General features: G+C 55.2%; 1 protein-coding gene across 3 annotated transcripts in view; it reads right to left on the bottom strand.

The window, feature by feature from the left end:
• FSTL4 (follistatin like 4) overlaps positions 1-15,266 on the bottom strand; it is a 617,506-nt gene that overhangs the window by 98,019 nt on the left and 504,221 nt on the right. For all 3 annotated transcript variants that reach the window (XM_040622453.1, XM_040622455.1, XM_040622454.1), the window contains one exon: positions 13,472-13,595. In XM_040622453.1, the coding sequence (XP_040478387.1) occupies positions 13,472-13,595 (124 nt within the window). The remainder of the gene's footprint in view (positions 1-13,471; positions 13,596-15,266) is intronic.

The following is a 15,266-nucleotide window of genomic DNA, read 5'->3' as shown; positions in this document are numbered from 1 at the left end:
GTGCTGGGGGCCACAAGTGGCTAGAGTTATGTGAATGGCACTACCGCTTCGTTTGGGCTCTAGAGCCCGACACCTGGGGTCCACATCCTGGCCTGCAGCTCTCCAGCTCTGAGATGCAGGCAAGTTACTTGGGAGATTGGTGCCTTCCAGCCTCTTTTGCAAAAAGGGGCTAATGACAGTTCATCCGTCATTGAATGTTGTGAGGATTAATGAGCTCACTTAGAACACTACTATGGCACGTGGTAAGGACGCTATGAACGCTGTGATTACCCAGGATGAATTCTGTGGCTCTGGAAGCAAGCTCTGCCACATGTCATGGGCCCCGTAATGCTCTGCTTCTGAGCCTTGATGCCTCTGCACCACGTGGTAGGTAACCTGCCCACGTGTCATGGCGGGGCTTCCCTCTTGTGAGGCCTGAATTGTTGCCTCAGGAAGCAACTTGCAGCCAAGGTGACAGGGCCAGGCCTGTCATGGTCACCACTGTGCTCCCAGGGACCAGCCCAGAACTTGCCTGGAGCGGGCACTAGGCAGGAATAGCTACGTGAGAGCAAATATTCACCTGGTGCTTCAATATGGGGCATTTGCTTTAACTTCTATTTATTAAGAGCTTCCTAATCTGTTGGTTTTGTGACTTCAAACACCACTATTGTCACATCGGAAAGCTTCCTCCAGTAAACCAAGCTCTGGTGTTGACATATCTGATACCTGCTGGGGTGTCTCGGTTCACTCCGGAAGGTTCCTGCCACCCCCCCGGACGTGCCCATGCACCTGAGCGTCAGCGTCTGAGTTTGAGGAACAGGGGTGGGGGTCCAGGAGGCCACCCCCAGACATGTGGCCAGACTGAGGCCTGGGCCAAGGCCCTTGTGGCTCTGCTGTTGTAGGGACCACGCTGCTGTCCTGTGATGAAGGCCACCTCCCGCCCCCAGGCGTCCTGGTAGACATTCTGTTTGCAGACATTACAAAGCCTCTGCTCTTCAAAGGGCCGGGCTTGGTGCTGCCAGTTTAATCCAAAGCAGGCCTTCCAAAGTTGAGCTGCCCAGGCTCTGGGCTTGTGAATATTTCATCTGTCCAGCTGCCCAGCCAGGGCCACCCACGGAGGGGCGGGGCCTGCCTTCTGGAGGCCAGAGATCCTGGGCTGGCTCTGGGTCTGTGCCCTTCACCTCAACCAAGATCAATGCCCTCCCCTGACTTCAAAGGGAAACAGGCACGTGAGTGCGGAGGCTCGGGCAGGGTTCATGCGTTAGATGACCCCCCTCCTTCCTCCCATATCCATTTAATCCTGGTTCCTCCTCCTCTCCCAAACCACCGCTGCCCAGGGCCATTCAGCAGCAGCACACCCAGCTGCCGTGAGCACTCCTTCCTCTGTCTCGGCTGCCCCTTCTCAAGGGCTGCTTTTGAACTCTGACCAGGAGGTGGCTGGTGGGTGGGGAGGTAGGGAGGCTGGGAGGCTGCTGGGAGTCCGGGCATGAATAATCCAACTCAGGCTCTGAACGAGGGAGCGCTGACTCCAGGGGACTGGGAGCTCTGCTCAGCCTACATCTTCTTTGTTAACTTAGACAATGCAGGAAACACGTCCAAAGTAGATGCACACTGACCTGCGCCTCCAGTGAGGTGCGGCCAACAACCACTTCTCCGTTCATCACGAGCTGCCACTGCCTTGAAGGCCACACCGCCAGCACTCGGATGGTCTCCCCCACGTCTCCTCCTGGCTGGGAATGTGTATGCCCACCCTTGACTGGCAGCCAGGGGAGGGAAGTGCTCTGCCGTGGCGGGGCTGCGAGGCTGAGGCCCCAGGACATGTGAACAGAACTCTGAACCATGTAGGGCACAACCAGAATGTCTACGGGGCAGACTTTGCATCTAGATTTGGGCATACTGGGTGCCTTCAAGGCTCCTTTCAGGTGGGACCCCTGCTGTTCTCTTTCCAAACCCCAATCTCCCTGGCAGCCAAACTCCCTGATGCGGAACATTTCTGTGTTCTGTTTCTTTCACCTGAGCTCCATCAGGAAGTACTAGCTCCAAAGCCCACTGTTCTGCAGGCCACTGATTCTGTACGTGCCCCACACGCCTGGTCCTCCAGGGTCCCTGGGAGGACAGCTGTAGGCACGGTCACAGCATGGCAGGACGCTCGAGCCAGCCCACATCTCCCCCGTTCACCCCGGGCAGGGTTGTGGCCCAGGAGGCATAATGACCATTGTCTCCACAGAGACTCTGAGCACCACCAACTCCACTTGTCCCCTCAGCATCTCCAGGTGTCACGGGTTCACTTAGGAACTTTCTTGATGCCCTTGTTTGACCTCTGGTTCTTTTGGGCCAGCTCTCAACTCACTCCCATTTGTCTCGTCTGAGCTGGACATGCGTGGCCACTGTGGACTGCTCCATCCCCCACTGTGCCCTGTGCCCTGTACGCTGAGTGTTGGTGACCCCCCCCCCCACCTTCCGGGGGCTTCCCCCTCCGATGTGGCTGGTGCCTGGACAGTGCCCAGCCTGGAGCTTCCTGCCGGTGCCTGCTGGGCCATCCGCTTTTAGCGGCGTGTCAGCAGGGTTCCCTGAGCAAGGGGTGCTCTGAACACACATGAAAGGCACCGTGTGACTCCTGTTTCCAAGCTGTCCTCTCCCGGACTTTGAACCCACTGCCCAGCGCCAGCACACTTCTCAGCTCTGTTGCACAGAGGTGGACTTCTGAAGCTGGAACCAAGGGCGGGTCGGGGCTGAGAAGAGGGGTCTCTGGAAGTGCATCGATTTGCGGCAGCTGAGAAGGGATGCATATTTGATGGGGTTTGCGTTTAAGAGGAAAATGGCCCATCATGGGGACTTGATCACTCAGGAAGCATGCGGATGCCTGTTCCATGTGACAGGGGGCTCCTTGGGGCCCTGTCTCCTGGTAGAGCTGAAGCTCACCGATCCTGAGACACTCTTTCTATAGTTGTCTGAAAGGGACGCGGGTGACTGTGTCTGAGAACCTGCGGCACATGGGCTCGGACGTGGGAACCAGACAGAGGATGCAGGTGCTGGGCCGTGCCCTCTGCAGCTGCACGAGGTGAAGGCTGTCACACAGGGCTCAGCCTCACCGATCCCACACTGTGCCCTACCCCTCAGTCACAGATCTCGGCGATCTCTCTGGAACTGGGTCTCTAGGGGAAGAAATGGAGATTCCGAAGGGACCTGGTTAGAGCAGGACATGTAGCCAGTGCCCTGGAGTCCGCAGGACTAGGTCTCCCTGGGCCTCAGTTTCCTTACCATAGGGACTCAGGGGATGAGGAGGGAGGCCTGCCAGGTGCCTGGAACAGCTTCTGGCATGTGGCCAACCCTCAGCTCAGGAGTGGCTCTGTCTGGAGGGCTTGAGAGCTTTCGGGAAGACAAGAGAGCCCAGAGAAGCTGCTCAGAAGAGCCCCCCGCCAGCTTGTACCACCCCTTCTGCCACCTGTGTAGGGGAGAGAGTCCTTTGGGCCCCATTTCCACTCCCACCTGGATGCGATTTGCAATCCCGACAAGTGTACAAACAGTTGTTGCGCCCAGAGCACCTGTCTGAAGACAAGACGCCCGTGCCATCTGGAGAGGAATGGCTCTCCAAGGGCTCCACTTGCGGGCTGCCTGGGGCGGCTCACACACCAGGCTCCTTTCCACGTTCCCCGGGCAGATCGCACACATGTGTGGAGTGGGACAGGGATGGGACAGCGCCGGAGGGGCTGGAAACCCGGCCGGAGCCCGACACGGGAAACCGCCGCCCAGTAGCCCCATGTTGCAAAGAGTGCCGGTGGGCACTGCGTGCAGCAGCCACCCCTGTGGGTGGTCCTCAGCTCAGCCTCGGCCTCAGCCCCCAGGCAGGAGAAGCCTCGGGATTCACTGGAGAGTCTTTCACAGACGGAAACAAGACTGATTTTCCTTCACAGGCCTCTGCTGAGTCCAGCCCATGTTCAACAAACTAGCGACGTATTTTGCTTGTCCCAGTACCAGCGCAGACCCCAGGGCCCAAAGCCAGCCGCCTTCCTAAGCAGAGGTCGAAATACGCGGCCCCCAGCATCCTATCAAATCCTGGGGGAGCTAAAATGGAACTCAGAGCTTCGAGAAGAGTGTTGTCAGCAGGCTTGCCTCCTACCCAGAATCGGACCATGTGCTTCTCCATCAGTGGGCAACACCTCCCACGTTCCCAATTTACTGCAAAGAGCATTTAAATCCCAGGCCTCCTTCCAGTGTCCCTCCTGGGAGCCTCTGGGATGCATCTGGTGAGGGTCCATCAGATGCCGGTGTCATAAGGGGATGGAAGGGTGGCTTTGCACTATCAGGGGGAAGGCTAGCTTTTGGGGAGAAACAAGTTCCATCAGGAGAGCAGTGAGTGGAAAGGAGCACGGGTGGGGACTGTCCAGGATGAGGGGCTGACTGCAGATAACACGGCAGCACTCTGCCAACCCGGCCATCCCGCAAACCCACTGCCACTGTGGAGCTGACCAGGGTGGGGAGTAGGATGACTTCCACCCCTGGTTTGCTGTTCTTCATTCTCAACCGCTACAACCACTCTAACCCTTTTCTCTTGTTTATCAGTAAAAAAAGCCGTCACGGTCCTAAATTCTTTGAACGAATGTTTATCAAGCACCTACTCCGTACCAGACTGAACCTTCTGGAAAGCTCCAGGCTTCTCTCTCTCTGGCTCCTGCTTTGCTCTCCAGCTGGACCAACATGCCCCAGGCGACAACCACCTAATTCTCTCTCAGAGGCAGCCCTTCCTCTCCTTCCCTCTGTTCTGCCTCCCCGGTTGGTGGCTGCCCTGACCCTTCTGCTGCAATCTTCATTTGGCCACTCTTGGTCCTGTGGCCTCTGCCCCTATTTCAACCGTCTACCATCTTCCCTGCCCTCAGCCCCTGGGGCTGGAGGCTTGTTGAGTAACAGTCACAATAAGGTAAAGACCAGCAAGCCAGGGGGTGCTGCAGGTGCAGCGAACACCTAGGATGGGTCAGCGGCTGTGGCCTGAGGTCTCCAACCAGCCGCTCATCTGTCAGCCGAGGGCCTGCCTCAGGCAGGGAGCAGCAGCCTGAGTATCCGCTGACCCTCCCTCCTCTCCCAGGAGAAGACACCTCTCCCTGTCTCTGCGGTCCTGCCCGTCCCCAGGGCCTAGCTCTCCAGCTATGTCTTCCAGAGTCACCATGGTGCTGGGGCTTGTGAGTACTCCCAGGCCCCCGAGTGGCCCATAGGCTGCTCGCTTGCTCAGTCACTACGCCCGTGTGAGTGGAGCCCTCTTGCAGCTCTCTGCTCCCCAGCACAGCCCACAAGCCGGGCCTGCGTGGTGGTGGTGAAAGGGTCTTGCAGGCACCATCACAGAGCCTGAAAACCGGTGGCTGGAGGGAAGAGAAGACAGAGGCAGAGGACATGGGATCTGTGCTCCATGCACACAGCCTTGGTGAGGGCTCTCCTCTCAGAAACACACTGGTGGGCCTTCTCCACACCTCAGAACAGAGGGTTCCCTAGTGCTCGAGAACTTACACCTGCCACCCAGGCTACCCCCACAAGGAGACTCGAGTGTGACTGGCGGGCCCAGGAGGCAGCAGGCTGGGGTGCACCCCTGCGTTGTGCTCAGCTTGCTCTCTGGGCTCTTGCCTTGAGCCGGGCCCTGCATCCGACGGGCCCCTTTGAGCTCTGAGTGGCTTGGCCATTCACATCCCAATGCTTCTCAGCCCTCCAATGCCAGGGAGTGAGCTAGGAAATCGGTAATGTGACCTTCAGTGCTTAATTGCATGTTGAAGTCCTTTGAAGTCCTCACAAAAGCTTTGCAGAAACACGGAGATTTACGAGGACAATGTGGTGCTATCCTGGTAAGAAGCTGACATTTAAATTGTTCTCGTTTTATATCTTTGTAATGAAATTCTTTGTTTCCTCTGCAGCCATTTCTGAGTATTTACTAACATTCAGAGAGCCCTCTATACCGTGCAAAATCTCAAGTTTCTCTGTAGCGCATAACGTCAGGCGGGGCTCTGGGACAGGAGACCAGAGCCTGATCTTCAGACCTGCTGGGAATTCTGACCCCGGGACACTGAGGAACAAGGTTTCAAGCCATCCGGCTCCTGCCTCTCCCTCCAAGAGGAGGGTTTTATAAAAAAATCACCAAAGCATCATATTTTAATGAGTTTTCTTTGCAATTTGTATATAATAGATTTTCAATAACAACCTGTAATTAGTTCATTTTCTACTATTCAATTGCTCTGCACTGAGGCCATTGACAGCTTCCAGCTGGGATCTTTAAAAATGGAAAGTGCTTGAAGACTCAGCTCCAGACAGCGCTGGAAACTGCAGGCCGAGAGTACAGCTGGTAGGAGCAAACCGCGGAGGATGGAGACAGGCGAGAGGCAGAAGCGGCCGCACACAGCAGAGCTGGCTCAGAACCGACCCTCTGACAGCATGATGGGGGGCGGGATGGCCCCAGCCTGGAGCCCTGGTATATACAGGGGGTCCCCATTCCAGCAGCCCTGCTCCCCAGTGCGCAGGTGCTCACTGAACATCACCCCCAGCTCAGGGGTCGCCAGTGGCTTTTCCGGCCCCGCTGGAGTGAAGGGACAGTGAGCACGCCCTCAGCTGCCTTTGTGCCCTCTGCAGAGAAAAGGGGCCTGGAAGGACAGAGGTCATGCACTGGGGAGGCTCCTTACACAGTGACCCTGCTTGCTGTTCTGTCCTGACCATCATCCGTGGAGCCTGGAAGGTTCCAGCGGGGACAGGGGCTTCCAAGGGTAACTGCAGCCCTCCAGCTGACCCCTGGGCCCTTCCCGGGAACTTGTCTGGGCTGGCACACCTGCAGACTCCCGAAAGGCTCGGCGCGGGCTGGGAGAGGCCTGCGGGGATCCAAGCAAGGTGGGCTTGCTCCTGCCCCAGCCCTGCCCCGGAAGCCGTTCCCCTTCTGGCAGCCTCCTCAGGTACCGCCGGCCCTGTGCCCCTTCAGGACTGCACACTGTGCCCACCTGTCTCACCTTTGCCTCTCTCCTCACCCTCTGCCTGGTTATCTCCAGCTTGGTCTTCAGGCCTCAGCTCCAAAGTCCCTTCCTGACCTCTCGCGGTGGAAAGCAGATCCTCCCTGCCAGCCCTGCACCCAGTTATTCTCTGTCCCAGCTCCGACTTTGTTTATCTGCTTGTCTGTCTGCCATCGTGCAAGCTCCCCGCAGGCAGGGCCTGCCGGCAGGTCGGGCTCACAGCTCCGTCGCCTGCCAGAGAGTGTGTCGGTGGTACCTGTTTCCTGACTAATGTTTTCCCCCTCCTACTGTTCTCAGTGTCTGTTTCAGAACCTCTCCTCATGCATGGTCTTCCTGCCCTGGCCAGGCGCCTCTGGAATGTTCTGGTCAGCTGGCCTGCTCTTTAAATGGACAGCGTCCTCTGCCTGGGCCTGAGTGGAGAGAGGAGGCCTGCACGCCCACCGTCCTTTCCTGGAGCCCGGCCCACACCAGCTTCAGGGCAAACACGCCAGTCCCAGTACTGCTGCCTTTGACGTTTCTGGCACTGACCTGAGTCAGAGAGCCGGGGTCCCTGTGCTCAGTGGATGTGCTCATGAGGCCTGTCCACTGGGAGGTGGCCTCAGGTGGGAGGGAGGTGGCCCCGGGGGCCCAGCAGGGGCTGTGCTGGGTGGGTGTGTTTCAGCTTCCCGGAGCTACACTCGGAGGAAGTACAACCCCCCATTTCAGGCTAATGAATTACTTCCCAAGGGGCATGGATTTGCACAGAGATGGCAAAGCCACCGTCTTGGTGGGACGGCAGGAGCCAGAGGCCCTGCGCCAGATCCTCTCTAGCCAGGGTTCAACATGGGTGGGGGTTGGGGACGTGGCCGTGGGCCGCTGCGGGGCTGCAGAGCGGCAGTGAGCGGGAGCCCTCACCTCCACACACACTTGTCAGAGGTAGAGGTAATTAAGCAGCGTGCTGGTAGCCTAATAGCCTAACAGAACGCTTATCCTGAGGAGGGCTGATGGCCGATTAGTGGCCCTGGGAGCAGAATGCGAACTTGACACGGCAAGCAGCTCTTGTCTTCCTTAAGGAAGCATTAGGCCCATGTGGGCATCGGGGCTCACATCACACCCCGGTCACTCACCCAGGTGATCAGGGATGTCTGGGCTGCTAGGGAAGCCACCGAGGTGCCCTCACTGGCCTGGGCCAACATGGCTGGTGCTCCCCCACCAGGGGTCCTGGCTGTGGCACCCCACAAGGCACTTCCTCTGCTCCCTGCTGGAGATGTGCAAAGACCCTCTGGGACCTTTGGAAACAGTCTCATTGTGTTTGGACTCCTCTGTTTGCCACACGTATTTCTCCTTATACTTTCTCCCCTCACTGAACGAACACATGCCAAGGGTTTCCTGGGTGCCAGACCCCATTCTAGGCATGAGCACATGGTAAGCAGCCAGCCTCTGGCATCATGGGGCCTACACACTCATTTAGGGCAGGACAACAATGAGAGGGCACAGGCTGACGGGGCTGGGAGCTGGGGGCTGTGGGAACACATGCAAAATTCTTCGAGTCTGTCACTGACCTACCTGGTTCACGATTACTTAGCACTTACCATATGCAAGGTATCATTCTAACGGCCTTACATGTATTATCTCATTTAATCCCGAGCATGCCTCTGTGGTGGTTATTATGCCATTTTACAGATGAGGAACTTGAAGCTCAGCTTTAGCTCTGGTAAAGAACTGTCCAAGGTCACATAGCTAGTAAGTGGCAGAACGAGGATTTGCACCAGGATGATACTTAACCAGCAGGCCACAGCCTGGTTATTGTGTAGAGGTGAACTCAGGGATGTGAGCGCACACAGGAAGATATGTGGGGCTCTGCAGAAGGAAGAGAAATCAAGGAAGACTTCCTAGAGGAGGAGACCATTGAGCTGGGACTTGAAATTTAGGGAAACCCACTGTGGGGACAGTGAAATTCTCCTTACTGGAGAGTAATGATGAATTGTAAAGTACGTTTAAATGCATGAGAAGTTTCTGGAATTAGGCATTTGGGTTCAATAATGGTTCTGCTACCTGGTGGCTGTGTGACTATGCGTTAGCTACTTAAGTGCCGTGAATTCCTATCTCTTTATCCGTAAAATTGGGTCATAATACTCAGTGCCGACATATGATTAATGTTAGGTATCGTTTTATAGGACTTGATACTAAGAGACCACTATTAACTCAAGTCCTATTAACAAGCAAAATGATTCAGGTGGTACCCTGACTTTGGCTTCGGGGGCACATAGCAAGGTCCCATGGAAGCCTCTTTGGAGGCCCTCTGTCTATGCCTGAGGTGAGGAGAAAGCACCTTCACCTCTGTTCTTGGGAGCGGTGGTGAGACTCCCAGCACCTCCTGCCTTCTGATTTCCAATTCCTCCTTTGGCTGCTCTCATTTTACTGTTTTATACCCCTGAGTAAATGAGGGCCCAAGGGCAGTGAATCAGATTTTTGGACACGTGATTTGCAAGTCCTCTGTGAGGCAAGCATTCTCTCCCTTTGGGGTTAAGGGTGTCATGCCAGCAAAGGTCTTGGCCTCCACCAGCACCGAGACCCAAGCACAGGGATCACTTGCTCTCCAAACTCAAGAATCAAAGAGATCAATTCTTTGATAGACTCCATGCTCTCTGAAGTTTCCTACTCCTTCCTGAACACTCAGAAACCAAATGGAGGCTAAAGCAGCATCCTCACCATCTGAACCGAGTCTGAACTCACCTCACAGGACTAAGGAGCCGGATAGATTGCGTGTTGTTTAGGTTTGCCGCTGCGCTCAGCACAGGGTGCCCTGAGGACCGCCTGAGACAGCGGGTCTGGCGTGGTGTCTGGCCTGTGGCGGGCATTCCTCACCCCAGGGGATAAGGACACGGAAGGTGAGGCGTACCTTCCTTCCCTTTTGCAGCAGCGATGGCAGAAAAACAGCTATAAATTCGCCAGCTGACCACTTCATCCATTTCACAGAGTTGCCCTGGATACAGAGGTATTGCCAGCATCAGACAAAACCACTGCTTCCTTCCCATCGGCCTGGAGCGGAGGGACGGTGTCCCGCTCCTGTTCCCGGTCCTGCACAGGCTGCTCCCCGAGGCCCTCCGGCCACAGACTCTCCCCGCGGACACGGTGCATCTGTGGTCCCAGCACATGAACGCACGAAGCCCTTCATCCCGCACAGCGCGCTGCTCAAACCTTTCCTTCCCATCCAACACATCCCTCTCACAGGATTAATTAAAAGGACAAGTATCTTTCTTAAAAAGCAGAAGAAACTTGTAATGAATTTAAAGGGAGAGAAAAATCCTCTTTCAAGAAACATGTTTTCCCCACGATCCCAACCCGAACATTCAGAAAAGTGCAACAACATGCATTATTGAAAAGCTTTTTAAACGAGCAACTTTTAGATTAGTTTATTGTGATGAATGGATGGGGCCGGTGCACATCTTGCTCGCCAAGGACCCTGGAGCCTGGGCCTCTGCCTCCCAGCAAAGAGTGGTGTCCTGTGTGCGCAGGGCGTGGGGAGAGTGGAGGGCATGTGCCCTTAGTTCTGAGGTCAGCCCGTGGTCTGGAATGCCGAAAGCCATTTGAAGAGAATGTTTAGGTGACAGATGAAGGCCCCCCCTTCTGTGTTGTTCCTGTCAGGGCACAGAGATGGGTGATCGGGAGACTTAGCTCCATCGGACAGACAGACAGAACCGACTCCCATGGCTGAGGGACCTGTCCTCTGCACCCCTCCCTGGGGAGGGGTCACCTGTTCCACAGAGACAGGAGGAGGGCACGGCCCCACCATGAACCAGCTCGACCGAGCATGGCAGCCACCAGCTCGGGGTCCCTGGCAATGCCCTCAGCCAGCTGCAGACGACGGCAAACACCGGCCCTGCCTGAGCTAAGCCAGCTACCTGAGAAGACATGATTTAGGACACCTCCTTCCCTGACCCCCCAAAACTTAATACAACCTGCTTTGCAGGGAAAAGTTCTCCAAACCCATCCTTCAATAGAGTGACCGAGTCTTGCCAGGAGTCACCCCATAGAGCCTGTCCTGCCTGGTACCCAGGGACACTGGCAAAAAAGCAAATACAATTTCAAAGTCTTCACCTTTGCCAGCCCATCAGCTCCAGGTTTTAAAATTAAATCCAAAATGTTGTTGCCGAAATGTGTGAGATATTGCTTTCTGAGTTTTAGTGAGGTTTCTTTAATGTCCCTTGATGTCTGGGTAATAACTTGTACCTATATGTCTCATTTCAATTACCTACTTAACATCCACTGAACCGTGAATCCATTCCCAGAGCTATGGGGACTCAGTGTAGGGTTCCTATGACTTTGAAGAACCATTGACGCCACATGCTCCGCGTGGCCGCATGTCAGGCCTTTATGGCTGGGTTAATTCATTTTGTGGCTTCCTTAATGGCTGTGAGTTTACATTTTATTTCATATCTATTTTTTTGGGTTGGGCTGTGATGAATGGTTTGGCTGCCTGGTTCAAAACAAGTCCAAGGCGACAGCAGAATCTAATTTGCTTTAAAAAATGATGATTATAAAGCTTTTCAAATAATCATCCAGGAATGAAGGCAAGAGACACCGCATGGCTCTGCAGAGGTGAGGCAGTGACTCCCTCCTTCTCCACAGGTAGCTCATGTCTCTAACGACCCTCATCAGGGGCCTAGGGAAGCCTTCCTTTCATCTCGGGCAACCAGGACACTTGCATTTCCTCCAGAGTAAAGCCAATAGTTTGCTGTTTGGTCCTGACTGGTTCTCAGAAACAGAGCTCATGGAGCAGAGGCTTCTGGGGTGCCGGGAACCAGGATGGAGCTGAGCAGGGCCTGCTCTGCTTAGAGATGTCATCACGGGACATCTAAGCACTGATGCCTGGGGCAGCCTCCTCAAAGTCCAGCCTTGGCCCCTGGCTCTGAAAATGCGCTGACCTCTTCCTTCCTAGCAGATGGGCCAGAGCCCAGAAAGCATCGCTGGGAATGCCTCACAGCTGTCCCCAGGACACTGGTTGCTGCTTTCCTGACACGGACGGCTGCTCTCCTTGTCATCTGCCCTGACCTCTTCTTTTTCCTGGTTCCTGTTCTATGGGATTAGAATCATCAGGGGGTCTCTAGGGAAGGTGGAGAGAATATTGCAGGGGGGAGCTCTGAGGACAGGAGGGAGGGTCTTGTCCAGTGATGACACGTCAGTGCCTAACAACTGGCTCCCCAGAGAGAAAAAATTCCCCCCACTTTTGTAGCATTTGTGTGGTATAAATTTCCGTGGTGTAAATACTCCCACCATGGCTGGTTTAAAGATATTAATTGTTTAACTGCAAAATTCCTGAAAATCTAATAATTGGCTCTCGTGAGCTGGGTCTAGGGAGATGCTGGTACTGCCACATATTCTAAAATTTCGAGATTTATTTCAAGGCATAAATTACTCTATCCACAAAGCAAACTCCTCCCACAGCAGGTGAAGCTGCCAGTCATTCACACCTTATTATGAACTAGTATACATCGATATGAGTGTCAGGAGCGGGCAGGGAGGAGGATGACGGGGAACCACAGCTCATCACAGTGTATCAAGCAGAGCCCTGTAACTGGGGTTAGACTTTGAGCTTCGGCCACAGGGATGCTGTGAACTGGAAAGGCACCCCCGTGTTTCAAGCTCACAGACACTTCCCACAGGGGACAGTCAGGCTCCCTCCTCTCATGTCACGGGAGTTACCTCCACTATCTGCCACAAGAGCCCTTCCTGCCAGCGAATCACAAGGCCTCCTTCCTGAGCCTGGCGAATGTTTGCAAGAACGGCACCGAAGGGGTGTCGACGCGGAGTGGGAATACTTTTCTGGAAAGCACAACTCCAGGTAGAGGTTGGGGCTGGGGGAGAGGATGTCAGGAGCTGTGGTTCGGAGTCCTTGCTGCACCCTGGGGCTTTCACACTTACTCCCCAAATCCCAGGGGTTGCTGTGAGGAGCAGGGAGCTTGCAGGGGACATCCGATGGTGCCTCATCCAGGATGCACATAGCAGCTGCTTTAAGCAGAGGCTGAATGTTCTCTGACATAAAGGGGTTCCTCTCTTTGGGACCAAGAGTGTCCCCTCTCATTTCAAGTTCAGGCCTGGCAGTGCCCTCCCCTCTCCTCACTGCTGAACTACATGAGGTGTCTGCTGAAGCCCCCTACTCCTGCCTGGCCAAGCCTCCAGGACCCTCCTGCACGATTTGCCTTCAGTGTGGCCAGGCGGCAGCCTGGAAAAACCCTAAAAGCCATTCCCTCCAGGTGCAGTCATAGACGGCCCCCCTCCCCAGGTGTGTGGCAGTGCCCCCCCCTCCCTGGACACACTTACATCACAGTCTGGGTTCCTCCAACAACACCGAGAAGAGCCTTTCTCCAAGAAGAGCAGAAGCAAGTGTTCCCTCTTCCCACCCAGGCTCCTTTACCTTGTTCTTAAAGCTAGGCTTGTTGGAAAACAAATTCAACTGCTTTCATGTATAAAAGAAACCAATGCCGGCGACAACCCAGGACAGTCTCCAGACAGAGCCCGTCCTCGCGCTGACTTACGGAAGGCTGTGTAGAACTCATGGAGGGTCAGGGAGCCGTCACTGTTATAGTCATCAAATCGGAGGAGGTCACTGGGCGAGCACCCCAGGAAGTCGTCCTCCAGGTCCTGCTCCTGCAGCACGTGCTGTGGGTGAGGAAAGCGATGAGGTCAGAGTGGGGAGTAAGGGCAGGGCCATGGGCCTGGCTGGAAGATGGCTCAGGCCAAGAGGGGCCGCAGTTGCCCCCTGAGGGAGGGGCAAGGACTCCTGTGGTAGCTCTGGAGGCCATGGGGAGCACCCCAAGCTCTCTGGTTTTCTCTTGCCTGACCCTCTCATTCTAGAGATGAGGCTCAGAGAGGGCAGGGACTTTCCCAAGGTCACACAGGGGTTGGGGCAGAGTCGGGATGAGCGTTTAGGTGAGTTTTCTCCCCATCTGGGTGGACAGACTCCAGGCAGTCTCAGTTGGGCACGATCCTTGAAGATCCTGGTCTACCCCTTCATGCCACAGATGGGGAAACAGAGAAGGGAAGGAGCCTGATCACACAAACTCAGCAAAGAAACAGCGGCTGAGCTCAGTGTGGGAACCGAGGTCCCATGGCTCCCAGCTGTGTGGGGCAGGAAGGTCACTGCTGCGTCAGTTCATGCCTGCCCAGCCCTCCAGCCAGCCGCAGCACCTCTGAGCCACAGCACCCCTCCCCCCAGAGAGGGGCAGCTGCCTTTCTACTGACTTGGCCTGAGCTCCCTGCCTCTGCCTGCCCTGTTCTGCCAGGGGCACAAACGTCTGCCCATGGGATCCTGGCCTGGTGCTATGGATGCACCCTTGTGAACTTTTCTCTGGATGTGGCCTTCCCAGCACGACCAGCCACATGCCAAAGGGGACTCAGTGTGGAAATTCCAGGCACCCTCGCTCAGCTGAAGAGGCTGGGGTGTCTGAGACTAAAGTCTTGCAAGGAAAATGCTCAGAATGAAATGTCAGAAGAAAGGAAATGATTTCATTTTATTTGGGGGGGGGAGGACAGAGACATCTTCTCTTTACTTAACAGTCTTAGCTTTGGCCTGTTATATTAAAGGCAATTTAATGTGATAACGTTAAAAAAAATGACCCTTCACCCAGCAAGTAAGTGTTCAATAAAAGGGAGATCAACCATAACGCTGGAAATTAATCTTCCAAAGATGGAAATTTCCCCTTGTCTATTTTTGCATTGGAAATTGATTAACTTTTCATAGGACCGACAAATTTTTCCCTGATGCCTTTGATTTAGTCAGGGAAAGGCCCCCTTTAGCTGGGCTCCGCATGGCAGGTTTATGAAATGGACTTTAAATACATTAAATTTTAAAGAGGAAGTCATAGCCCAATTACCATGCTTGTTAATGGCTTCAGGTGCCTCTGGGCACGTCTCCACCAGGTTAGAGCAACATGTCCACGCAGGGTCTGTCTACCTGTCAGCCGCCTGGGAGCCCTGCAGGGCTGGGGTAGCAAGAGCCCACAGGTGCGTCTGTCTAAGACAAGCCAGAGCCGCCTGTTCTCGGTGCTCCCTGCATAGCCTCTAGTGCGGGGACCTTCCACGTGGTTCTTCTTTCAGGTAACTGTAACTGACGGGACCTGGGCTTTTCCCAGAGTGGCGCAGGTCATCTGTGGGTGGCCCTGCTCCTTGGTGTCTTAGCCATAGCTGGGAGCCAAGTATGCCTGGATGTGTTGGCATGATGGCCAAGACCCCAAGGAGCAGGGTCAGCCACCCACAGATGGCCCAGCCAGGGCTGGGATGGCATGTGCCTGGGAGGCTGTGGGCAGCAGGTCCCCGAGAGGCAGGCTCTGG

Source organism: Ursus maritimus, unplaced genomic scaffold (assembly GCF_017311325.1).
Source record: "Ursus maritimus isolate PB19 unplaced genomic scaffold, ASM1731132v1 scaffold_5, whole genome shotgun sequence".
Taxonomy (NCBI): Eukaryota; Metazoa; Chordata; class Mammalia; order Carnivora; family Ursidae; genus Ursus; species Ursus maritimus.
The sequence above is the reverse complement of the archived record's forward strand: the minus strand, read 5'-3'. Positions and strand labels throughout refer to the sequence as shown.